Source organism: Aythya ferina (assembly GCF_964211825.1).
Source record: "Aythya ferina genome assembly, chromosome: 33".
Lineage (NCBI taxonomy): Eukaryota > Metazoa > Chordata > Aves > Anseriformes > Anatidae > Aythya > Aythya ferina.
Window position 1 is genome coordinate 1,550,976 of NC_140330.1, and position 24,086 is coordinate 1,575,061.

The following is a 24,086-nucleotide window of genomic DNA, read 5'->3' on the forward strand; positions in this document are numbered from 1 at the left end:
CCCCGCCACCCCTCTTCCCCCCCGGGCGGGGGGTCCCCGAGACCACCGGACCCCCACCCATCACCACCACCACCCCGAGACGTGGGAGCGGAGGGGGAAGGAAGGCGTCCCCCCCCCGGACGTGGTGGCGGCGGTAGGAAGACGAAGGTCGCCTCCTGCTCCTCCCCACGGCCGCGCCGCGGGGCCCCGGCGCCATCATCTCCTCCCCAGGCGTGGGCGTTCTGGGGGGGCAAGGACCCCCCAAGCGCCGTGGGCTCCTCTCCAGAATCGGTCCCACCAGGATCCCATCGCCGCCGGCTGCTCTCTGCAAGGGGTCGCGCCCCAGAACCTCGTCCTTGCTGCTGCTGCTGCCCAAAAGAGGTCCCACCAGGACCTCACCTTCATCGCCTCCTCCCCAGGACTGGTCCCAGCAGGACCCCGTCTCCACCAGCTCCTCCCTAGAAGCGATCACACCTGGACCTCGACCATAGTAGCTCCTCCCCAGACGTGACCCCTCCTGGATCTACCTCCACCCCAGACGTGACCCCACCAGGACCCACCTCTAACCCAGACGTGACCCCACCAGGACCCACCTCTAACCCAGACGTGACCCCTCCTGGATCTACCTCCACCCCAGACGTGACCCCACCAGGACCCACCTCCATCTCCTCCACCCCAGACGTGACCCCACCGCCCCCCCCTCCCCGCTGTGCCCCCCCAGGGCCATGGAGGCGTGGCGGCAGTGCGCCCGCTGGCTGGTGGCGGCGCGGGTGCTCCCCGCGGGTCACCGGGCCAGCAGCCCCGGGGGGCAGGTGTGGGACCTGGCGCAGGCCCTGCGGGATGGGGTCCTGCTCTGCCACCTCCTTAATGCCCTCCTGCCCCGCGCCGTGCCCCCCCGGGACATCTGCCCCCGCCCTCAGATGTCACAGGTGGGACCGGGGGCGAGAAACCACCGGGAGGTGGGGGTGGGAAAGGTGGGAGTGGGGAAGGAATTGCCCCAGGGAGGGGGCTTTGGGGTGCTGGGGCCAATGGGGGTGATGGGGACAGTGACAATGACAGGGGTGGTGTGAGGGGGAGTGATGGTGGGGGGTGTGATGGGAACAGTGGGGGTGACGGTGACAATAGGATGACAATTGGGTGATGGTGACAATGGGGGTGATGGCAACAATAGGGTGATGGTGACGATGGGGGTGACAGTGACAGCAGAGGTGATGGGGACAATGGGGGTGACGTTGATGGTGACAGCGACCATTGGGGTGACAATGACCATGGCCACAACAACAAGGTTGATGGTCACGGCCATGGGGCCAACGGGGGTGACACTGGTGACGATGGCATGGCAGTGACAAAACGCTGCCAAAAAAGTTCTGGAGGGGGGGGGGGTGGCAGTGGCCGTGGGGGTGGAGGTGACAATGGGGGTGACAATGGGGGTAACAATGGGGGTGACAATGGGGGTGACGGTGACGCGTGGCCCCGCAGTTCCTGTGCCTGAGGAACATCCGCACCTTCCTGACCGCCTGCGCCGACAAGTTCGGGCTCCCCAAGCATCGCCTCTTCGGCGCCTTCGACCTCTTCGACGTCCAGGACTTCGGCAAGGTGGGGGCGTTGGGGACACATCTGGGGACCCCCAGGTGCCCGGCCACCCCCCTACCCCCCCCCCACAATGACCCGGCCACCACCCCCCCGGTGACCCGTCCTTGTCCCCAGGTGATCGACACGCTGTCCACGCTGTCCTGGACCCCCATCGCCCAGAGCAAAGGCTTCACGTGAGTGCAGGAGACCCCCCCCAGGACCCCCAACCCCAGGTGATCCCCATGGGACCCACGTTGTGTGTCCTGTCCCCCCCCCCAGACCCTTCCCCACCGAGGACTGCGTTGGGGACGATGACATCTACAGCGGCCTCTCGGACCTCATTGAGTGAGTGGGGCAGGTTGGGGGGGTCTGGGGGGGCTTTGGGGGTCACTGGGGGGGTGTCGGGGGGCATTCGGGGGGTATTAAGGGAGAATGGGGAATGTTAAGGGGTCTTAGGGGCTTTTAAGGGCACCAAGGGGGTCATAAGGGGCGCTGGGAGGTCCTGGGGGCTTTGGGGTGTATTCGAGGTGTGTTTGGGAGGGTTTTGGGGTGTCCTTGGGGGCTCAGGGGGTGCTCTGGTGTCCTTCAGGAATTATTGGGGCAATTTAGGGGTTATTTGGGGGCCTCCAGAGTACCCGGGGGGTTGTGATTGGGACCCAGAGATTCCTGGGGGACCTTGGGGGGGGTACACTGGGGGCTCCGGGGTTACTTGGATAGGGACTGGGGGCACGCTCAGTGCGCACCCAGAGGTATTTTGGGGTGGTTTCTAGGGTTATTCGGGTGGGGTGGGGGTCCTGGGGGGGGGTTTGGGGTGCGGGGGGTAGCGGGCTGTCCCCACGCAGCGACACGGCGGAGGAGGACGACGACCTCTACGACTGCGTGGAGGCCGAGAGGGACGACGGCGACGAGATCTACGAGGACCTGATGCGGGTGGAGCCCCCCCCGGCCACCGTGAGCACCCCCCCCCCCCCCACCCATGGGTGCCTGGGACCCCCCCCCCAATTGCTGGGTGTCATCGTGTCCCGCTGCCCCCTGCAGAAGGTGGAGGTGGACCGGAGGCTGTGCTGCCTCCAGGAGCTGCGGCAGACGGAGGAGAGGTACACGGAGACCCTGGAGTCCATCTGCCAGGTGGGGGGGGACACGGGGGGCACGGGGGGCGTGGGGGGCTCGGGGGGGGGGTGGGGGACATGGGGGGGTGTGGGGGGACACGGGGCAGTATGGGACAATTTGGGGGGATGGAGGATGTGGGGACGCGGGAGCAAATATGGGGACGTAAAAGGGTGGGGGGACATGGGGACATTTGGGGGGGGACACGGGGGAATATGGGGACGGGGTGGAAAATGGGGGGGGGTTGGGGACATTTGGGGGGGGACAGGGGAACAGGGGTGTACAGACTATGGGGGGGCACGGATGGGGGCGGTTACGCAGGGGATGGGACACGGGGACAAGGGGGCGCAAGGACAGGTTTCCCCAGCGCCCCCAGTCCCCCCTCCCAGTGCTCCCAGTAAGCCCAGTGCCCACAGCACTTCCTGCGGCCCCTGAAGCACTTCCTGCAGCCCCAAGACCTGGAGAGCATCTTCATCAACATCGAGGTGCTCCCAGTCACCCTTCCCAGTCCTCCCAGTAACCCTTCCCAGTCCTCCCAGTCACCCTCCAGTGCTCCCAGAAATTGCAGTGACCCCCAGTAGCCCTTCCCAGTCCTCCCAGTTACCCTTCCCCATGCTCCCAGTAACTGCATTAACCCCCAGCAACCCCTCCCAGTACTCCCAGCAGACCTCCCGGTGCTCCTATTAGGCGCAGCGACTCCCAGTTACCCCTCCCAGTGCTCCCAGTAACTCCCCCTCCCCCCAGGAACCCCAGTAGGGGGGTCCCAAAGGGGGTCCCCATTTTGGCACTGACCCCCCCCATCTGCGCAGGAGCTGCTGCAGCTGCACCGCCTCTTCCTGGGGGAGCTGCGGGGGGCAGTGGGGGGGCCCGGGGGGGGCCGCGGGCTGCCCCCCCTCTTCCTCGCCTACAAGGAGAGGTGAGGGGGCTGGGGGGGGGGGTCCTGGGGGGTTTGGGGTGTATGAGAGGGGCCTGGGGGATAATGGGGGGGTTCTGAGGGCATTAGGGGGGTCCTGGGGGGGGTCCTGGGGGGCTATGGGGGGTCTGGGGGGCATTTGGGGGGTCCTGGGAGGGTCCTGGGGGATCCTGGAGGGCATCTGGGGGTCCTAGGGGACAATGGGGGGGGGTCCTAGGGGACAAAGGGGGGATCCTTGGGGAACAGGGAGCCCACCTTGGGTCCCATCCCATCCACTTTGGGTCCATTCCTGCCCGTTTTGGGTCTGATTTCAGGTCCAGCATCAGGCCCATTTTGGGTCTAATTCCACCCATTTAGGGTCCAATTTCAGGTCCATTTTGGGTCCAGTTCTGCCCATTTGGGGTCTGATTTTCGAGCCCAATTTCATCTCCATCAGGGTTCCACCTTGGACACAATTCCCCACAGTTTGGGTCCAACTTCATCCATTTTGGTTCCAACTCGGGGCGTTGGCTGGGTTCTGGCTACATTTTGGGTGGGTTTTGGGGTGAATTTGGCCGCTTTTGGGCCCGGCAGGTTCCTGCTCTACGGCCGCTACTGCAGCCAGGTGGAGGCGGCCGCCCGGCGCCTGGACCAGTTGGCAACCGGCACCGACCTCCGCATGAAGCTGCAGGTGGGTGCGAGACCCCCACCCCAAATCCCCCCTGCACCCCCTGACCCCCCCCCAGGACCCCCTGACCCCCTCCAGGACCCTCTGACCCCCCCCAGAACCCCCTCTATCTCCACACAGCCCCCTGTCCCCCCATGGCACCAGGATCCCCTCCCCTTGGGACCCCCCCAGTCTCTCAAGACCCCTGTGACCCCCCCCTCCAATCCCCTTTGAGCCCCCCCTGGTCTCTCTGACACCCCCCATCCCCCCTCAGACTCCCCCAGGCCCCCCGTGACCCCCACATACCCCCCATCCCTTGTGACCCCCAATAACCCCATGGGACACCCCCCAGCCCCCCTTGGCCACCTTCCCCCCCCATTACACCATAACCCCCCCCAAACCTCTAAACCCCATGACCCCTCTAACCCCTCCTTTGACCCCCCATGACCTCCTGGCCACCTCCTGACCTTCTGTGACCCCTCGTGACTCCGTGCCCCCCCCCGTGCCCCCCCCAGGAGTGCTCCCAGCGAGCCAACAACGGGCGCTTCTCGCTGCGGGACCTGCTGATGGTGCCGATGCAGCGGGTGCTCAAGTACCACCTCCTGCTGCAGGTCTGCTCGCCGGGGACACCCCCGGGGACACCCGGGTCCTTTGGGGGACACCTGGGTCCCTTGGGGTGGGGGACACCAGGGTCCCTTGGGATCAAAGGATCTCTTGGGGTGGGGGACAACTGGGGACACTGGGGACACCTGGGTCCCTTGGGGTACATCTGGATAACTTGAGGGGGGGGGGACGGACACCTGGACACCTGTGTCCCATCCAGGGGGACGCCTGGGTCCCCTGGGGGCACAGCCGAGTCCCTTGGGAGGGGGGACACACCCATGACCCAGCCCTGTCCGTCCCCCCCCCCCATCCCTTTAGGAGCTGGTGAAGCTGACGCCGGAGCCGGCCGAGAGGGAGAGGCTGCGGGCGGCCCTGGATGCCATGAGGGTGGGGGCCGGGGGTCCTGGGGGGGTCCTGGGGGGGCATTGAGGGGTTCTGAGGAGTCTGGGGGGGTCCTGGAGGGTCTGGGCGATGCTGGGAGGTCCAGGGGGGGTCTCAAAGGGGTTCTGGGAGCTCTTGGAGAGGTTCTGGGGGGGGTCTTGGGGTGCGAGGGGCTCCTGGGGGGATTTTGGGGATCTCGGAGGGGGGTCTTGGAGGTCCCGGGGGGTGCAGGGGTGTCTGACTGGTGCCCCCCCAGGACCTGGCGCAGTGCGTGAACGAGGTCAAACGGGACAACGAGACCCTGAAGCAGCTCACCAGCGTCCAGCTCTGCCTCCACAACATGGTGGGGACCCCCCCAGCACCCCCTGACCCCTCTATGGCACCCCAAATTCCCCTGGCACCCCCCCCCCGGCACCCCCAGCCCCTCCTGGTCCCTCTGCGTGTTCAGCTTTGCCTCCACGATGCGGTGGGGCCCACCTGGGACCCCCCCAGTGCCCCCCAGTGATGTCCCCTCTGGTGTCCCCCTCCCCAGCCGCAGTCCCTGGCGCAGTTCGGGCGCCCCAAGATCGACGGGGAGCTGAAGGTGTCCAGCACTGAGCGGCGCTCCAAGGTGGACAGGTGGGACGGGGCGTGGGGACACCACGGGGACACCACGGGGACACCACGAGAACATGGGGACACCATGGGGACACCAAGAGGGACATCGTTGGTGGAAACAGGAGCATGGGGACACCCCTGGGGACACCACCAGGACACCTTGGGGACACCCATGAGGGTTTGGGGACTCTGCGAGATCACTGCAGGGACACCACTGGGACATCACGGGGACACCATGGGGACACCAGGACAGCACAGGGACGCAATGGGGACATCGGAAAACAGGGACCCTAACAGGGACACCCTGGGGATGCCCTTGTCCCCAGAGCAGGGCACAGAACGGGAGCCACTCCAGGGCAGGGTGGGGACATCCTGGGGCACGAGGGGCTCTGGGGGGACCCGGTGCCACCCCTGTCCCCGTCCCCAGGTACGGCTTCCTCCTGGACAAGGCCCTGATCATCTGCAAGCGCCGGGGGGACTCCTACGAGGCCAAAGAAGTCGTGGACCTGCAGAGCCACCAACTGCGGGACGGTGGCCTCGGCCCCCGTGACGGCAAGAAGGTACCACGACACCCGGCTGTCCCCCAAAAAAACGGGTGGCCGGGTGCTTGGTGGCCCCAGATGTCTTCTTGCCAAGGTGTCCGGGTCCGGTGAACCCCAAAATCTGGGACCCTACAGGGTGTCCGTGTCTGGTGGACCCAAGAGTTCAGGTCCTTGGTGGGCCCAAGTCCCCAAGGAACCTCGGTGTCCTCCCAGAGAACCCAAGCGCCCCGGGCCTCGGTGGCCCCAAACACCCAGCTCTGGTGGCCCCAAATGCCCCGGTCTGGTGGCCCCGGGCACTGACGGCCTCCCCCCGTGCCCGCAGTGGACCCACACCTTCCTGCTCATCGACACGGCCGGGCTGCAGGGCTACGAGCTCTTCTTCAAGACGCGCGAGCTGAAGAAGAAGTGGCTGGAGCAGTTCGAGATGGCCCTGTAGGTGCCCCCACACCTCGGGACGGGGGCGACCTGCACCCCCGGGGGGGGTCGGGTGGCCTCGAGGGGCACGGATTTGCCCCACTAGACCCATATCCTCCCCCTCCCCGTCTCTCTCCAGCTCCAACATCTTCCCCGAGCACGCGCTGGCGGACGGGCACGACTTCCAGATGTTCTCCTTCGAGGACACCACGTCCTGCAAGGCCTGCCAGATGCTGCTGAGGTGGGTGACCAGAATCGTGTCCCCACATCCCCCCACGGGGTGGGAAACGGGGCGGGTGGGGGGCTCGGAGGAAGGGGGGAGGCCCCGGGGAGGCGGTTGGAGGTGGCGAGGTCTTCATGGGTCAAGGCCAAGGTGGGTCAAGGACTGGGTCGGGTCCCAGGTGGGGCAAGATCGGGGTGAGTCAAGGCCTGGGGGGGTCAAATCCTGGTTGAGCCGAGGCCACGGTGGGTGAAGACCACGGCGGGCTGAGACCACGGCGGGTCGCTTCTGGTTGGGTCAACGCCAACGTTGGCCAAGGACCCGATGGTTCAAGGATTGGCAGCCTCCAAGGCCAAGGTGGGCCCAGGACTGGGCCAAGCCTGGGTGGGTGAGGTTGGTGGGCCAAGGGGTGTCCCCATGAGCTGACTGTGTCCCCCCCCGTGTCCTGGTGGCCCCCCAGGGGCACGTTCTACCAGGGGTACCGCTGCAGCCGGTGCCGGGCCCCCGCGCACAAGGAGTGTCTGGGGCGGCTGGGGACCTGCGGCAGGGCCGGCGCTGGTGAGAGGGGAAATGGGGCAGTGGGGGCTTCGTGGGACGGGGAGGGGGGCGTTATGGGACGGGGAGGGGGGTGTTATGGGACGGGGAGTGGGACGTTATGGGATGGGGGAGTGGGATGTTATGGGATGGGGGATGGGGGATGCTGTGGGGTGAGGGAGCAGGACATCACGGGACAGGGACGGGGGCACTGCGGGATACAACACGGCCAAGGTGGAGCAGGACTTGGTGGGATAAATGGGTGGAGGAGGGTGTTACGGGAGCCCAGGCAGAGGTAGACGTTGTGGAGTACCCTAATGAGGACCACCACCCCCAGGAACATAATTAGCACCAAGCGTTAATCAGGGCAAGCGTTAACTATTCCCCACTAATGAGCAATTCCTCTTCTCCTGTCCCAGATTCGAGCTCTGGAACTAGAAAGGTAACAGTGAAATGGGGGAAAAGGGGCTGAAACGCCCCAGATTTGGGAGCGGGGAGGTCCTGGTGGTGCCGTCACCCCCTGGAGCTCATCGGGGTCTCGCTGGTCCCCAGAACAAGTCGCAGCGGCCGGGCCCCGAGAAGAAACGGGGAGACCTGGGTGAGTCCGAGCTGGGGGGTGCCTTGGACGTCTGGGTCCTCGTGTTTGGGGGTCGAGGGGGTGTCCCTGTCCCCCCCCAAAGTCACCGTGTGCCGTCATTCCCCCAGGACTGCCCAAGATGGAGGCGACCCAGCACTATGGGGGGGTGCCCCCGCCACCGGGGGCCGTGGGTCCTGCCCTGCGGCTCAGCCCTGGGGACATCGTGGAGGTCACCGTGGCCGAGGCCGAGCAGCTCTGGTGGCAGGTGGGGACCCTCTGGGGACGGGGCCACCACGGCGGGACCCCAAAGGCCATGGCGGGACCCCAATGGCCATGGCAGGGCTGACCCCAAAGGTGGGGACAGACCCCGCCGTGGGCAATAGTGGGGAGGGGCAGCCCCCCAAATCTGTGCTGGACCCACGTGGTGAATCCAGAGCCTCCTGTGTCCACCGTGGGCCAGACGAGATCCCACTGATGAGCTGGGGAGCTGTGGTTGGACTGGATGCTTATGGGGTTGGGCACGACCCCCCCACTGCTAGGATGCCCCCCCCCCCCCAGCTCTGCTGAACCCCCCCACCATGGGGTTGGACCCTCATGGCCATGGTGGACCCCTGTGATGTAGATACCCCAGGCTCCCGCAGCCACCCCAGACCCCCCCCAAGGGGGACAGACCCCATTATGGGGCCAGGGGACCCCCGTGGACCCCCCCAGCACCGTGGTCCTTTGTCCCCAGGGCAGGAACGTGGTCAATGGCGACGTGGGCTGGTTCCCCTGTGCTGCCGTCAGACCCTTCATCTGCGTGAGTACGGGGACCCCAAAACCCCCTGAGAGACCCCAAAATGGCTCCAAGGAGCCCCAAGGGCTGGGCACTGTGAGGACGTCCCCAAAATTTTTGGGGTGTCTTGGGATTTGGAGGGAGAGGGAGGGGTCTGTGGGATATGGGGGAGGGGTCTCAGGGGAGTCACCCTCTGTCCCCCTCTTTGACCCCCATCTCTGCCTCTTTCCCACAGACACCACTGCCGGATCTCTCCGTCTACCTCTGGTCAGTGTCGGGGTCCCCTAAATCCTCCTCTGGAGGCCCCACAAATCCCATCACCCCCAACCCCCCCCTTGATGCCTCCATCCTTCCTGGGAGCCCCCAGATCCCCAGGGCTGTCCCATAGCCCCCAGCTCACCCCAGAAAGTGGGGGGTGCTGTTTTGGGGGGGCTCAGGACCCCCACCCCGTCCCACCCCAGGTACGCAGGTCCCATGGAGCGGGGGGAAGCCGAGCAGATCCTGACGCCCCGCTCGGACGGCGCCTTCCTGGTGCGGCAGCGGGTGAAGGACGCCGGTGAATTCGCCATCAGCATCAAGTAGGGGCCGGGGACACCCCCGGGGACCACCCCTGGGGTTTGGGGGGGGTGGGACAAGGGGGTCACCAGCTCAGCCCCCCCTGATGTCCCTACGTCCAGGTACCGCACGGAGGTGAAGCACATCAAGGTGATGACGGCGGAGGGGCTCTACCGCCTCACCGAGAAGAAGGCCTTCAAGGGGCTGGTGGTGGGTGTTGGAGCCCCCCAAACCCCAACCCCGCTGCCTGGGGGACCCCCGTTGGGGCTGGGGGGGCTCATGGTGACCCCTTTGGCCCGTGTCGTCTGCAGGAGCTGGTGGAGTTCTACCAGCGCAACTCGCTCAAAGACTGCTTCAAGGCGCTCGACACGGCCCTGCTGGTGCCCTTCAAGGAACCCGAGAGCCGGGCTGGGCCCCGGCCGCCCGGTAGGGCCTGGGGGGGTGGGTTGGGGCGGAGGGGGTGGCGGTGGGATGGGTGGGGTGAGGTCCCCCATGGTGGTGGGATGGGATGGGTGGTGTTGGGATGGAGGTGGTGGGCTCATGGTGGTGAGATGGACGTGATGGTGGTGGTGGAGACAGGTGCCGGGGACGGGAGGTGGCCCGGGGGGGGGGTCTCACCGTCGTCCCCGTCCCCCCCCCCAGGGGCCGTGCGCAGTTTCGGCTCGGCCAAGGCTCGCTACGACTTCTGCGCCCGCGACCGGACGGAGCTGACGCTGCGTGAGGGCGACGTGATCCGCGTCCTCAGCAAGAAAGGCCACCCGGGCTGGTGGAAAGGGGAGATCTACGGGCGGGTACGGCCCCTTGAGCCCCCCAGGACCCCCCCGGGACCCCTCCGAGGTCCTCACACCCCCCCTCTTTGTGTCCTTGCTCCCCCAGGTCGGCTGGTTCCCCGCGAACTACGTGGAGGAGGATTACTCGGAGTACTGCTGACCGCGGGATCCCCCAGTCCTGTCCCCAACCTCATGTCCCCCACCCCGATCCCATGTCCTGTCCCCCACCCCCCCCACCCCCTGGAGGTCCCTGTATCCCCCCCGCCACCCCCCCTCCCACCCCACCCCGATTAATTTATGCCTCCTCCAACCCAGGAGGGGCAATAAACGAGGATGAGGATGTGGTTATGGGGTCACGAGGATGTGGTTATGGGGTCGTCACTAGGAACGGACCCAGGTGTCATGGCAAGGATGAGTTTGTGGGGCCATTGTCACTGGGAAGGGACCCAGGCATCTGGGAGGGGACAAGGATGTGGTTGTGGGGTCATGAGGATGTGCTTATGGGGTCGCTGTCACTAGGGAGGGACCCAGGTATTTATGGCAAGGATGAAGTTACGGGGTCCTTGTCACTAGGAAGGGACCCAGGCGTCTGGGTAGGGGACAAGGATGTGGTTATGGGGTCAGGAGGATGTGGTTATGGAGTCAGTGACTAGGGAGGGAACTGCATGTCCAGGAAGGACGAGGTTATGGGGTCACGGTCACTAGGAAGGGACCCAGGGGTTGGGGCAGGGGACGAGGACATTGTTATGGGGTCAGGAGGATGTGGTTATGGGGTCGCTGTCACTAGAAAGAGCCTCGGGCATCCAGACGAGGGCAAGGTTATGGGGTCACGGGCACTGGGAGGGGACCCGAGTGTCCCAGTGGGAACCAGGACCCCAAGTGTCCGTGGGGGGGAGCCTCGTCACTGCCCCGAGGTGTCACGAGCGGCCTCAGGCCTCAGCCCACAGCGAGGCGGGGGGATGGAAGGGGGTGGGAAGCGGTTTTGGGGCCGAACGGTGGTTTTAGGGCCGTCCAGTGCTGCTTCCTCTCTGCCACCGGTGCCGCGGTGCCACCGCGTCCCCAACACTTGTCATGGGGTCCCCCCACCTCGCCGCCTGCCTCCGGGGTGAGTCATGCCCGCCCCCCCACCCGGGCACGGATTTGGGTTGAAACGGAGGGGAATGGGAAAAGGGGAAACTGAGGCAGGGGCGGAAGCCGGTCAGGGCTGTAGCAGGGAACGGCCCAAATTGAAATCGCTGCAAAATGGGGATTTTTGAATCCTGTGAGGAGGCTGGGGCGGGGGGAGCATCGGGTACCAAATGGAGGGGTTTGTCCCCAAAAGGGTGGCTTCGAGCCTGGGAAGGGATGTGGTTGAACCCAAAAAGGGGGGTTTTGAGCCCTGAGAAAGGGGGTGGTGAGATCTGATGCGGGTGGGATGACCTTAAAAAGGAAGGATTTTAGCCCCCAAAAGTAAGGTTTTTAGCCCCAGTGGGGGGGTTGGAGCTCCGATGGGGAGGGATGAGCCCCAAAAGGAGGCTTTCATCCCCCAAAAGAAAGGTTTGAGACCCAAAAGGGGATTTTGAGACCTGACTGGGGAGGTGGGGGGGGAATCAAGCCCAGAAAGGGTGTTTTTAACCCCAAAGGTGAGGGCTGAGTTGGGATGGGGAAGAATGAGGCAAAAAGGGGGTTTTGAGCCATGATGAGGGGGGCATTTGGGCCCAGAGAGGGGGTATTTGGCCCCAAAAGTAGGGTTTGACGCCCCCAAAAGAAGGGATTGAGACCCAAAAGAGGGGGGTGAGATAGGTGGGGGAGAATGTGAGCCCAGAAAAGGGGATGTTTAGCCCCAAAATGGGTAGGGCAGAGCTCGTATGGGAAGGGTTGAGCCCCAAAAGGGGAGTGTTCAGCCCCAAAAAGGAGATTTTGGTTTGTGATAGGAGGCTTTGAGCCCCAGGAAGGAGGTTTTGAGCCATGATAGGAAGTGTTGAGCCCCAAAAAGAAGTCTTTGAGCCCCAAAAAGGAGGTTTTTATTTTTGAAGGGGGGGGGGGGTGAGTCCCAAAATGTGGGGTTTGAGCCCTGATGAGGTGTTTGGACTCCCCAAATGGGGGAGTTGAGACACAAAAAGAAGGGTTTGAGACCCCAAAAGGGGGGTTGAGACTTGAGGGGGTATTTAGCCCCCAGAAGGGGGTCATTTAGCTCCCCCCCAAAAAAAAGGAGGGGTGGGGAGAGCCCCAAAAAGAAAGGTTTGAGCCTCAAAAGGGAATTCGGAGCTCTGGTGCAGGGGGGCTGAACCCAAAAAGCGGGAAGGGGGCGTGCTTAGGAAAAGGGGGATTTGGAGTCTCCCAAATGAGTTGGGAACCCTATGGGGGGGGGTCACAGAGCACTGACACCCCCCCAATCTTCCCCCCTCCAGCACTGTGCTGCCTCCTGAGCCTCCTCCACGCCGCTGCCGGCACAATGCTCACCCGTGAGTTATGGGGATGAGGGGGGGCTCAGTCCCGGGTCTTCTCCTCATCCTTTTGGGGAGGGGGGGGAGGCTTGGGACCCCTCTCAATGCCCCCCCCCCGATGTCCCCCGCAGTGCAGTGTGACACCCAGTCCTGCTCCGCCAGCAGCTGCTGCCTGGGGCTCCCTGCGGCGAGGAGGGGGCAGCCGGGGCGGGAGTCCTGGGTCTGTGGGTGCCCCCCCGGCTTGATCCGCACCATCCAAAACTCCTCCGTCGTCTGCGAGTGCCCCCCCGGCACCATCCGCATCACCCAAAAATCCCCCATCGTCTGCGGGTGCCCCCCCGGCATGATACGCACCATCCAAAACTCCTCCATTGTCTGCGAGTGCCCCCCCGGCACCATTCGCTCCACCCAAAACTCCTCCGTTGACTGTGGGTGCCCCCCCGGCTTGATCCGCACCATCCAAAACTCCTCCATCGTCTGCGAGTGCCCCCCCGGCACCATCCGCATCACCCAAAAATCCCCCATCATCTGCGGGTGCCCCCCTGGCACGATCTACTCCATCCAAAACTCCTCCGTCGTCTGTGATTGCCCCCCCGGCACCATCCGCTCCACCCAAAACTCCTCCATCGTCTGCGAGTGCCCCCCCGGCACCATCCGCTCCATCCAAAACTCCTCTGTCGTCTGTGGGTGCCCCCCCGGCACCATCCGCTCCATCCAAAACTCCTCCATCGTCTGTGAATGCCCCCCCAAAATGATCCGCACCATCCAAAACTCCTTCATCATCTGCCAAGGTAACGGGGCCAACACTTTCACCATTCCCCCCCCCCCTTTTTTATATTCCATTTCCCCTTTTTTCACCCTTTTCCCTCCCCATAACCTCTCTTTTTTTTTTTTTTTTCCCCCATTTGGGGGATTCCTGAGAGCAGCCCCTCCACCCCCCCCCCAAACCGTGACCCCCTTCCTTTCCCCACCCCATAACCCTTTAACCTCTTTTTTTCCCCAAAACGTGACCCCCCCCCCCTTGCCCTACAGAGGCCTGCGACGTCAGCAACCTGGAGCCGGTCAAGAAACTCTGTGAGGGGAAGAAGGTGGGGTTGGGGGGGGGGGAAAAAGAGGGGTTTGGGGCAAAAGAGGGGGGTGTGGATGAAGGGAGGGACGGATGAACAGAGACAGAGGGTCCTGGGGTGGGTGGTGAGGCAGGGATGGACGGACAGACGGACAGACGTGCCTGTGGGGTGCAGGTCCATGTCACTGCCCCCCCTGTGTGTGTGTGCCCCCCCCCCCAGGGCTTCCCGATTTGCACCAAGCTGCTGAACGGCACCAAGGGCCCGAATGAAACCTGTGCCAACATGACAGAGAAAACGCTGCAGGTGACACGGGGGGGCAGCAGGGCGTCCGTCCCCTGCACCCCTCCGTCCCCTACACACATCTTTCCCCCCGTGTCCCCCCCCCGTGCCCCCCAGGACGTGCTGAGCGAGCTGCAGAGCGTGGTGAGGAAGGAGCAGGGCACCCAGCACAGAGCCAGGTTGGCCACGCTGCTGATGCAGAGCACAGAAGCCATCGTGCTGCAGGCTGCCCGCGGCGGCTTTCAGGAGCTGAGCACCAGCACCATGCGTATGCCTCCCCCCTCCCCAGCACCCACGGGTGCCCACGATGCTCCCCCAAACCCCCCCGCAGCACCCCCAAAAGGTTTTGGGGCATCGCAATGCCCTGAGGGCCGGGTTGGCGTTTCGCTCGTACCCGTTCCCTGGAGTCTGCAAGAGCACGGTGGTGCTCAGGGCAGGCAAAAGACCCAAAATGCCTTTTTTTTTTTTGGCCTTTTTTTTTTTTTTTTTTTTTTCCCAAATCAGAGGCCAGGACAGAGCCAGTGAATGATGACTGCCTAATTGGGGGGACGGAACTGGAGCTGAAGGTGGAGAAGGAGAAGCTGAACATCAACTGCAGCATAATGCCAAAAGGTAGGGCCATTGCATGGCGGGAATGGAAGCTCAAGAAGCCTACATTTGCCATTTTGGGGTGTTTTTGACCCATCTCTCTGCGCAGGCACGGTTGCGGTGGCCTTCATCGTCTACAAGGGTTTGGAGGTCGTCACAGAGCCGTCCCAGAGGGATCTCAACTCCCGCGTAGTCGGCGGCACCGTGGGGAAAGACAACGAAATCATCTCCTCCATCACCTTCTCCAACAACTTCACTATCACCCTGCAGCACAAACAGGTGGGCGCTGGGGGGCCCCGGGGTGCTGCTGGGGGGGCGCCGGGTGGGGATTTTCCCAGGGATAGCACGGCAGGACCTGTTGCAGCAGGGGCGTTGCAGTGGTGCAAGTTCGGAGCGCGGCTTCGGTGCAGTTTGAGGTGAATTCAGGGTCGGTGCAGCCCCGTCCTGGTGCAAATTCAGATCCAGCACAGATCTGGGGTTGGTGCAAATCCCCAGCCCGGTGTGAATTTGGACTCTGTGCATCCCTGTCACGATGCAAATCTGGATCCAGCACAAACCCAGACCCGGTGCATCCCCCTTCTGCTGCAAATCTGGATTCCATGCAAATTCGGGGCGATGCACCCCCATCCTGGTGCAAATTTCAGGCTGGTGCATGCCCCTCCTGGTGCAAACTCAGCCTCAGTGCATGCCCGTCCTCTATGCAAATCTGGATCCTCTGCAATTTTGGGTCTGTGCATCCCCACCCTGATGCAAATTTGCATTTCATGCAACTCACTTCAGTAAACACCGCCCTGCTGCAAACCCAGATCCAGCGCAAATTCAGAACCGGTGCATTCCTGCCCTGGCGCTAATTCGGATTTGGTGGGTCTCTTTCCTGGTGCAAATTGGCATGTGGTGCAAATCCTGATCTGGTGCAGCCCTGCCCCAGTGTAAATTCAGACTTGGTGCGTCCCCAGATTCAGATCTCGTGAAAATTCAGGGTCGGTGCCTCCCCAAGCCGAGGCTCGGCACGTCCCTGTCCCCGTTGGCACCCGAAGGTAGGAAGGGGCAACACCGACCCTACACGGGGCTGAAACCTCGAGGGGGGCCGTGCTCCGCAGTTGCTGCAGGAAGGCAAGGAGGCGTTCTGTGTGTCCTGGAAGCCGAATGGGCAGTGGACACAGGAGGGCTGCGGTCGCATCGGCGGGGACAACTGGAGCTCCATCTGCGCCTGCAACCACTTCTCCAGCTTCGCCATCATCATGGCCACCCAAGACAAAGTGAGGCCCCGCGTATTCCGCCCGCGCCGTTTCACATTCTCTCCTCGCCCAGCAGTTGAGCTTGGATGGGACAGGCGTGATGTCACACGTGTGACGTCACGGGTGATGTCATTGCAGGGGAACGAGAGCTACGCGCTGCGGGTGGTGAGCTGCGTGGGGCTGTCGGTGTCGCTGCTCTGCCTCTTCCTCACCATCGTCACCTTCGTCCTGTGCCGCTCACTCTGGAGCGTCAGCATCTCCCTCCACCTGCAGCTCAGCATCTGCCTCTTCATCGCTGACCTCCTCTTCCTCGTGGCCGAGCACCTCACCACCAAGAAGGTAATGGCTCCTTGGGGTCTCCTCAAGCATCTGGGGGTCTTCTTAGGGTCTCCTAGAGCATCTTGGGGGTCTCCTTGAGCATCCTGGGTTCTCCACGGGCTCCTCAAGATCTCCTTGAGCATCTTGGGGTATTTGAGGGTTCCTTGATGTCTCCTTGAGCATCTTGGGGTCTCCCCAGGATCTTCTTGAGCATCTCAAGTTATGGTGTAGGAAAGGTTTGAAGAAGGCCTGGAGACCTGCAGTCCAACCCCGTCTCAAAGCAGGTCCCACTAGTTGAGGCTCCCCTCGGTCCTTGGTTCCCTTCTTGCTGTGAGAGCACCTGAATTAGGATAACCGAGGCTGAGCAGGATGTCTGGAAGCCTCCAGATCACCCCTGAACTCAAGGCAGGTCCACCCATTCGGGGTTCCTTGAGGCTGTTGGGTCCCTTCCTCCTCTGGGAGGGTGCAGCCGCTCGAATTACAGCCGAGCTTAGGACGGAGAAGACCTTTGGAAGTCTCTGGTCCACCCTGAACTCAAAGCCCTCGAGGTTCGAGGCCACAACGGGGCGTTTAGAACATCTCCGAGGGCTGGAGACGCCACCACCTCCCGTGGTGACACCAAAGCCAACCTGGAGCCAACCGCGGCCTCGGTGTCCCCCCCACCCAGCTGCTGTGCAAGATCGTCGCCGGCTTCCTCCACTACTTCTTCCTCGCCTCCTTCTCCTGGATGCTCCTGGAGGGTTTGCACCTCTTCCTCACCGTCAGGAACCTGCAAGTCCTCAACTACCTCAGTGCCAACCGCTTCAAGCGCAGATACATCTACCCCGTGGGCTACGGCCTCCCGGCCATCGTGGTGGCCGCCTCCGCCGCCACGCACCCCGACGGCTACGGCGCCAAGGAGCAGTGAGTCCCCCCTGGGGTCAGCCAAAGGGGTGGGATCGGCACAGAACGCTGTGTGTTTTGCAGGATTCTCCCCCAAAAAGGACGCCCCGGCGTCTGGGTGCGGGTGTTTTCAACGCCACCGAAACCGCCCCGGGGCGGCCGGGGTGTTTTTGTTTTTGTTTTTCCCCATTTTCTGCCCATTTAGCTGCTGGCTGAACACGAAGGGAGGCTTCAGTTGGAGTTTCGTCGGCCCCGTCTGCGTCATCATCCTGGTGGGTGTTTTGCTGCAGAAAAGGGGGAAAAACTGGGGGGAGAAGAGAAAATTTAGCCATCTTTAAGGACAGCGTTAAGGCAATGTCCAGTGAACCTGGTGGAGGTGGCACTGTGGTGTGTTAATGATGGGGTTTTGTATCTTTTGGCCCCTTTTCCAACCCAAATTCATGATCGTGCCCATGGGTCCTCCCCCACAGACTCTAAACTGAGCAACTTTTAGAGATTTGCCTAAAAAGAGCAAGTTCACGCGTGTTTAAGGGTGACGTTACGTCCCATGGGCTGCGTGTGCTTGGTGGAGGTCACACCACGTAGCACTGGTGCTTTATTTTTTCCCTACGGTTGACCCGTTTCCATCCCAAATTTCCAGGCCTATCTTGTGGAATTTCTATACATAATTTTTGGCTTTCTGCACAGATTAATCTGACGTTTTTTCTCATCACCCTCTGGACGCTGCAGAAGCGACTCGCCTCCCTCAATGCCGACGTCACGGCCATAAAAAACACCCGGTGGGTTTTTGCGCCGGTAGAAAGCATTGCTTGTAGAGGAAGAGCATTTGGGATGGTTTTGGGGAGAAAAACGAGGAAAACGGGTGTCCCGGCAGGCTGATGACGTTCAAGGCGCTGGCGCACGTCTGCATCCTGGGCTGCACGTGGGGTCTGGGCCTGCTGCAGGCACAGGGGGGGGAGGTGGTGGACTTCATCTTCACCATCATCAACAGCCTGCAGGGAGCCTTCATCTTCCTCGTGCACTGCGTCCTCAACCGGCAGGTACGGGGGGGGACAGGCGGCGAGCCGGGGGGGACGGGGGACGCCGGGGACACGGCCACGGGTGCTGTCTGCAGGTGATGGAGCAGTACCGGCGCTGGTTTCGGGTGCTGGGGAGGTCGTGGAAGCCCCAGGAGATGCCCAGCACCGAGATGCGGATCACCTACGTCACGGTAAGGGCACCCGGACCCCCTCGCGCCCCCTTCCCCGGGGCGTTCGGGGGGGCTGGTGAGGAACTAATGGGGTCCCCGCTCCCTTTCGGACCCGTTTCTGCCTCCTTTCACCCGAACTCGGGTCCTTTCTCCCCCAGGAAGGGGAAAGATCGCAGAGCCACAGCGCCGAGGGCTGCACGTGGGAGAAGTGACGGTGGGGATGCGCCGGACCGGCTCATAACCTGTGTTTTTCAGCACATCCAGCCCGGTTTTACCAGATTCCTGATCATCTCACCCATTTCCAATGTTTTTTCCCTCTGAACAGTGTTTTTTGGAGTTCTCCCCCTAAATCCAACCAATTATCAGCACTTTCCCCAAGAAACAAGCCATTTCTAGCATTTTTTTCCCCAATTTTCAGCGTTTCCTCCCAAGAAACAAGCCATTTTTAGCATTTTGTCTCTCATTTTTAGCACTTTCCCAAAGAAACAAATCATTTTTAGCGTTTTTCCCCCTTTTCTAGCATTTTCTTCCAAGAAACAAGCAATTTTTACCATTTTCTCCCAAGAAACTTGTTAGATTAACAAGTTTTTATTGAAAGCAGAAGCATATATTTGTGCCAGTGCTACCACTGGTGGACTTTTCTCTGAAAACAGTCTGAAATGGCTAAAAACCAGTTTCATTTTCAGCCACAGGTCCCCTTCTTATTGATTTTTCAGCAAATTTCTCAAGCCTGGCTCAAATTTCCTAATTTTCACAGGCGGAGAGGGAGATCCCAAGGTTAATTTTCAACCCAGAGAAGGCATTTTGTTACCTGTAATGAATCGTTGTGTTTCGACTGATCAATAACATATAAATCATCCTCTCTCTCTCAAATTTTAGCTTACAATCCTTTAAAAACTATCATTAAAATCAAACCACGCTTTGAATGGGTTTCCTTGGATTTAACCTGAAATTTTCAGCCACCGGGGTGGTCTGATGCAGCCGCTGTATTTGTTTAGGGGGGTAAAGGACTGAGTGGTGCTGTTTCTTTACAAAATATATATATATTTATTGGGTGATAATGTGCTGAGTTAAGAAACGTGCAAGTGAGTGAAATTAGGGTTTTGAGAAGAATTCGGGTTGGGGAGGGTTGGATGTGGGGCTACAGCAGGGCAGAGGTGGGGGCTGGGGGCTGCAGGAAGGGAAGGATAAATGCAGGAAAAAGGATTTAAAAGTTCAGGGGGGAGGAAGGATTTTTCCAGAAATTTTCTTTTCTGAGAGTTAAGCAGAAACCACGATGCACTACTGGAGCTAGGGTGAAAAAGGAGAAATTCAGCCATGTGGAGAAATGGGACTGGTTTTGTGCCGGTGAGTGGGTTTTTACCTTTCCACAGTGGCTTTTTTTTAACCAAACCCACCCTTTTCTTTTTGGTGTTTCGCGGGTCAGACTCGCAAGGCTCATGGTTTCAGAGATTTCACTGGATTTAGGGATTTGTGCAGGCAAGAAACAGGAGCCTGGAGCCATCAGGGTGAGCCAGATCCCCCCAGAGCTTTGGGATTTTGTCCAGCTCCTGAGATGGAAGTTTAAAATGTGTTTTTCTACTTGCGTATTGGAAATTGTCTGAAAACAGGGGAAAAAAAAAACATGGCTAAAGTCAGCATTTCCAGGACTTTTCACAAATCCAGTGGTTGGAGTGGGAGCAGTGCTCGTTGAACCAGATGCCGCTGGGCCGCATGGTGCCACAGCTGTCCTTGTCCCTGTTGCTGTTCTTGCTCCAAGTGTCCCAGTAGCTGGAGAGAGGAGAAAAGAAGAAAGAAAGGGAAAAAAAAAAAGAACAAAAAGAGGGAAAGGGAGAAAGAGAAAAAATAAAAAGAGTGCCACAGTGGCAGAGCTCTCCCAGGAACAGGGGAAATTTTTATTTCAAGGGAAGGAGTCTGCTAAAAAGCTCCATCCTGCACCCCAGAAAACTGTTTTTGTTTTGTGTTGTTGTGCCACCAGCAAGAAAAAATGCTCCCATAACAGCATTTTTCCAATATAAGCCCTTTGGTTTGTGTAAAATTACCTAAGCAACCCTATTTCAGTGGCTCAAACTCAGCTTTTTCTCCTCTTGGGACAGTTTCCAATTTTAGGGAATCCCCGTATGGATTTTTTACCTCACACTTAAAGGTTTGCCATTTGTCCAGAACCAGTCGCCTTCCTCCGGCTTATACGTCACTCCCATCCAGTAGACGTTGCTGTTGTTCATGTTGTCCTTCAGGAACTCCTAAAAAGGCAGAACTGGTTACAGCAACCCCCAAAAAAACACAATAATTCTGGGGAGCACACAAGTAATATGGGGAATCTCAAAGCTTTTGGTAATCGGTGATATCATCACCACAACTGAGCAGAATTTTTTGGTAAATAGCAAACAGATTTGGTGCCTTAAAGCAAAATGCAACCACGGTGCTCTGGAAAGGATATTTTGACCCTTTTTGACCCATTTTTAGCACTTACTCCTAAAAAGAAATATGACTTTACCCAAAGTGGCTTAGCCACCAAGCACTTGTCTCTACTTCAAATAACTGAGCAAATGGCCAATTTAAGCCAAAAAAAAAAAAAAAAAAAAAAAAAAAAAAAAAAAAGGTTTTGGATGTCCCCTGCTTGCCAGAGTAGGAATTCCCCTAAAAATAGGGGGGTTGGGCACCGTGCAAGCTGAAAAAATGGCGATTTTTCACTTGAAAGCATCTGGCTGACCTGCTCCTGCTCCGTTTCAACAATGACCAGATGAGCATCTTGGTCGATGCAGGTCTCCTTCGCATCCGACCAGCTCATCACCTCCGTCGAGAAGTAGTAGCAGCTCCTCTTGAAGGTCTTCCAGCCAGCCAAGCACTCTTTGTTCGGGAGGTTATGGCAGATCAACGCTGGAAGGACGAGAAACCCCCAAAACGTCTCAAAATCAGCACGGCTCACCCTAATTTTCCAGCCTTTTTGGGCTAAACCCAGGTTTTTCTCCTGGGGCACTGTCACGACAGCGATACTCCCGTAGCTTTACCTGCGATGCCCTGCAGCTCCTTGTAGTACCTGCGCATCCCGCTCCGCACCCTCATCTGCTCCTGCCGTGACTCCGACATCTCCTGCAGCACTGGGGAGCACAGCAGGGTGAGCCCCCTCTACCCACCCACCCTTTTTCCCCCTCCCCACTTTGGATTTCCCAAACCTTTGGCTTTTTCTCCCGGGATTTAGTTCATTTCCGCATGCAGAAATGGGCTGTCAAAGCTCCTGCACCACCAGCTGCCTGTTTTGCTGCACGGTTTTCTTTTTGGGTGACATTTTGCCGCAATATCACTCGTAATAACATTTAATTAATCACTCATTTGGCAGCAGTTAAAGAGTTGGCCAATTATATTTGACTTTTGCAGAATTTTCAATAGGATTTACACCCTTCCCGTCCTGTAACAGAGGTAACAGGGTGGATTTCCCCCTCGGCAAGCTCCTAATCCACAGCCAGGGTAACCCCCACGACACCCAGAGGGCTGATTTGCTCCTGTTTGCACCCCTTTTGGGGCTAATTCCATTGGGATTGAGGCCAGAGCTTGGTCAGTGCCCAATTTATGCTGTTACCCCACTGCAGTTCCCCGTGGATCAGTGGGAATCGGAACCAAACCGAAGCTGGTGGTGTTCCACGAAGAGCTGGAGCAGAACCAGGAGCCACCCTCCCCCCCCCAAAAGTCATTTTTTATTCAATTTACACCAAGTAATGAAACGTGGTGCCAGAAAGGACACAAACACCCCAAAATCAGGGTCTCCCAAGTCCTGCTGAGCTGGGAGCACGTCACCGTGGGGCTGTGCATCCAAGGACCTACTGTTAACTTGGGTCTCTGACTGGTTCGACTTCAAGAGCTCCAGCTCCGCCATGATTTCCACTTCTGGAATGGAAAGGATGAGAAAAAAATGTGATTGGATCACATCAAGGTATGTGTGGTGACCTCTGAATTCAAACAGTTTAAGATTTCTGTGGGCTGAGTGAGGGATTTATTGTGGATTTCCACCTTGTGCTGAAAATGTTATCTTTCATGGTGAAAAAGCTTTTTTTAGGGTGTTTCACCAAACCAGCTGCCTCCCAGCCCCTCGGGGCCACTTGTGGGGCCACTTACGTTTCACCAAGACCAGCGTGAGGAGCAGCACCCACGCGACGAAGCTCAGAGCCATCAAGACGTAGAGGACGGCCACCGACGTCTGCCTGGGGCCCCGGCCAGGCTCCGGGTCGGCTGCAGAGAGCGGTGAGGGGAAATCAGGGAGGAATCAGGAGAAAAACCCACTCGAGCCCTCTGGCGTCAGCCTAGGTGAGACAAAACGAAGCGACTCACCTGTCTGGGAAGGATTTGGAGACGCTGGTTTCCCCGCCAGGATGTAAACCCCTGTGGAGAGGTAGGAAAGCATCACTGGAGGGCTTTTGTTTTTTTGGTTTTTTTTTTGTTTTTTTTTTTTTTAAGGCATTTTAGGGTCAAATCCTGCCCCGCTGAGGCCCTTGACCACACGGGGGATGCAGGGAGAGGAGGAGGGTGCTACCTGTGCCTCCTTTGCTCCTCTGGCTCCGCAGGTCTTCATCGGATGGTGGTGGCTTGCGATCTGACTCCGACACAGACACGTCATCGTAGTCGTCCTCATCGGCGAAGCTGTCTGGGGACGCTGTGGGAGAGAAAAATGGGTGAAATTTGTGTGTTTTTTTCTGGGCAGGAATCCCAGCTGTTAACAATCTGCTCAGTCCTTTGGGAAGCATCAAAAAATGCAATTCCCCTCGCAGAGATAGCTGCAGTTTCAGTAAATCCACAGGAGCTCCGGCAAGATTTTTCTCACTAGGTGTGTAATTTAATCATTTTTATGGAGTTTTATGATGTCGCTGCACTCTTCCGGAGCTGGGTCCTCCCCCTGCTCTCAAATCTAAGCGATTCTGCTGAAATCTGAACTCCTCCGTGCCAGGAGGGGACAAATTTCAGCTGCAAACTCGCAAACCCTGGCTTCGAGCGGGTGGAGCGATAAATCCCCTCTCGCTTTCTCCAGGGAAGATTTTCAAATTTTGGGTTTTTTTTTAGGCAATGTGGTCTCATCTTATGGAAGGAAACAAATTCAGAGAGATACACCACATATAGAGGTGCATTTCACCGAGTGAGCTGAAAATAAAGCCCGGTTCAGCCTTGGGGAGGCACCTCAGGGAGTTCTGCTTTCCACCCGTGCTACAGAAAAAAGCCTGAAAAGGTGAATGTGCCGACTTACCCGGCCTGAAGTCACCCAGGGGTGTCATCTTCCCAGCAACGGAGTAAATTCCTGCCAAAAAAAAGGGAAGGAAAAGGTGGTTGGGATAACAGGAGGATACCCAAAAACTCTTCTAACGCCATCACCGCTGGCGAGGATGCTGCTGATGCTTTTTGAGCATCCGGCGCGGAGTTTGCGTGTGTGAAATTAGGTGAGAACCTGGAGATTTAGGGGCTTTTTCAGTTGAGAGAGGAACCCGTGTGACCCTGTGCATCCCGACGCCTTTCACCCCGCTCCCTCCAATGGCGCTGCTCTCCTGCGCGACCCGACGCCTCCCCGCCTCGCCGAGACCCCCGCCGCCCCCAAAACCGCCCGGAATAAAGGTGTTTTCACCCCGATTTTTACCTGCTTGTCTCACCAGCCGCTTGGCAGGGAGCGGCGGGGGGCCCAGCCAGTTGCCGTAGGTCTCTTGCTGGGCCATGCTTGGCCGGGGCGAGCGGCCGCGCAGGCGCCCAGGGGGGAGCTAAAGCCCCCGGCACGCAGCCCGGCACACCCCTCGCCGCCTCCGGCACCCCATTTTGGCCAGCGGCTCGGCCCCAAGGTTTCGGTTCCTCTCCGCGCCGGGCCGGCGGTGGCATGCAAATGGGGGACGAAGCTGCGCCCTCCCCACCCCAAATAAAAGTTTTTTTTTTTTTTTTTTTT

The 24,086-nt window shown here is 59.8% G+C and overlaps 3 protein-coding genes across 5 annotated transcripts; 2 read left to right on the forward strand and 1 right to left on the reverse strand.

The window, feature by feature from the left end:
- The first annotated feature begins 504 nt into the window (after positions 1-504).
- On the forward strand, positions 505-10,533 carry VAV1 (vav guanine nucleotide exchange factor 1). Of its 2 annotated transcripts, XM_084501617.1 has the most exons (27): positions 505-908; positions 1,459-1,575; positions 1,687-1,745; positions 1,831-1,896; positions 2,394-2,502; positions 2,590-2,679; positions 3,075-3,143; positions 3,468-3,574; positions 4,145-4,241; positions 4,733-4,828; positions 5,139-5,207; positions 5,458-5,544; positions 5,734-5,819; positions 6,226-6,358; positions 6,663-6,772; positions 6,894-6,995; positions 7,435-7,532; positions 7,928-7,950; positions 8,061-8,106; positions 8,214-8,350; positions 8,819-8,884; positions 9,096-9,127; positions 9,322-9,438; positions 9,538-9,625; positions 9,727-9,841; positions 10,058-10,206; positions 10,292-10,533. In XM_084501617.1, exons 1-27 carry the CDS (start codon positions 705-707, stop codon positions 10,343-10,345), a joined length of 2,526 nt encoding a protein of 841 aa, XP_084357743.1. In that variant the 5' UTR covers positions 505-704; the 3' UTR covers positions 10,346-10,533. The 2 variants fall into 2 exon arrangements, with proteins under 2 accessions (XP_084357743.1, XP_084357744.1); XM_084501618.1 differs by lacking the exon at positions 5,139-5,207.
- Positions 10,534-11,190: 657 nt separating this feature from the next.
- Positions 11,191-19,098, forward strand: LOC311425758 (adhesion G protein-coupled receptor E3-like). 2 transcript variants are annotated; one of them, XM_084501759.1, is made up of 17 exons: positions 11,191-11,290; positions 12,576-12,629; positions 12,743-13,402; positions 13,644-13,699; positions 13,898-13,981; positions 14,075-14,225; positions 14,462-14,569; positions 14,655-14,824; positions 15,646-15,804; positions 15,922-15,948; positions 16,057-16,122; positions 16,769-17,004; positions 17,189-17,255; positions 17,671-17,762; positions 17,858-18,023; positions 18,098-18,193; positions 18,331-19,098. In XM_084501759.1, exons 1-17 carry the CDS (start codon positions 11,257-11,259, stop codon positions 18,382-18,384), a joined length of 2,280 nt encoding a protein of 759 aa, XP_084357885.1. In that variant the 5' UTR covers positions 11,191-11,256; the 3' UTR covers positions 18,385-19,098. The 2 variants fall into 2 exon arrangements, with proteins under 2 accessions (XP_084357885.1, XP_084357884.1); XM_084501758.1 differs by having other exon boundaries at positions 15,922-16,122.
- Positions 19,099-19,195: 97 nt separating this feature from the next.
- Positions 19,196-23,999, reverse strand: LOC311425759 (C-type lectin domain family 17, member A-like). The gene is made up of 10 exons (XM_084501760.1): positions 23,790-23,999; positions 23,406-23,456; positions 22,701-22,820; positions 22,499-22,549; positions 22,286-22,399; positions 21,995-22,057; positions 21,184-21,273; positions 20,886-21,052; positions 20,306-20,415; positions 19,196-19,942 (listed from the first exon to the last, which is right to left on the reverse strand). The coding sequence occupies exons 1-10, from the start codon at positions 23,863-23,865 to the stop codon at positions 19,807-19,809; spliced, it is 978 nt and encodes a 325-aa protein (XP_084357886.1). The 5' UTR covers positions 23,866-23,999; the 3' UTR covers positions 19,196-19,806.
- Positions 24,000-24,086: the final 87 nt, after the last annotated feature.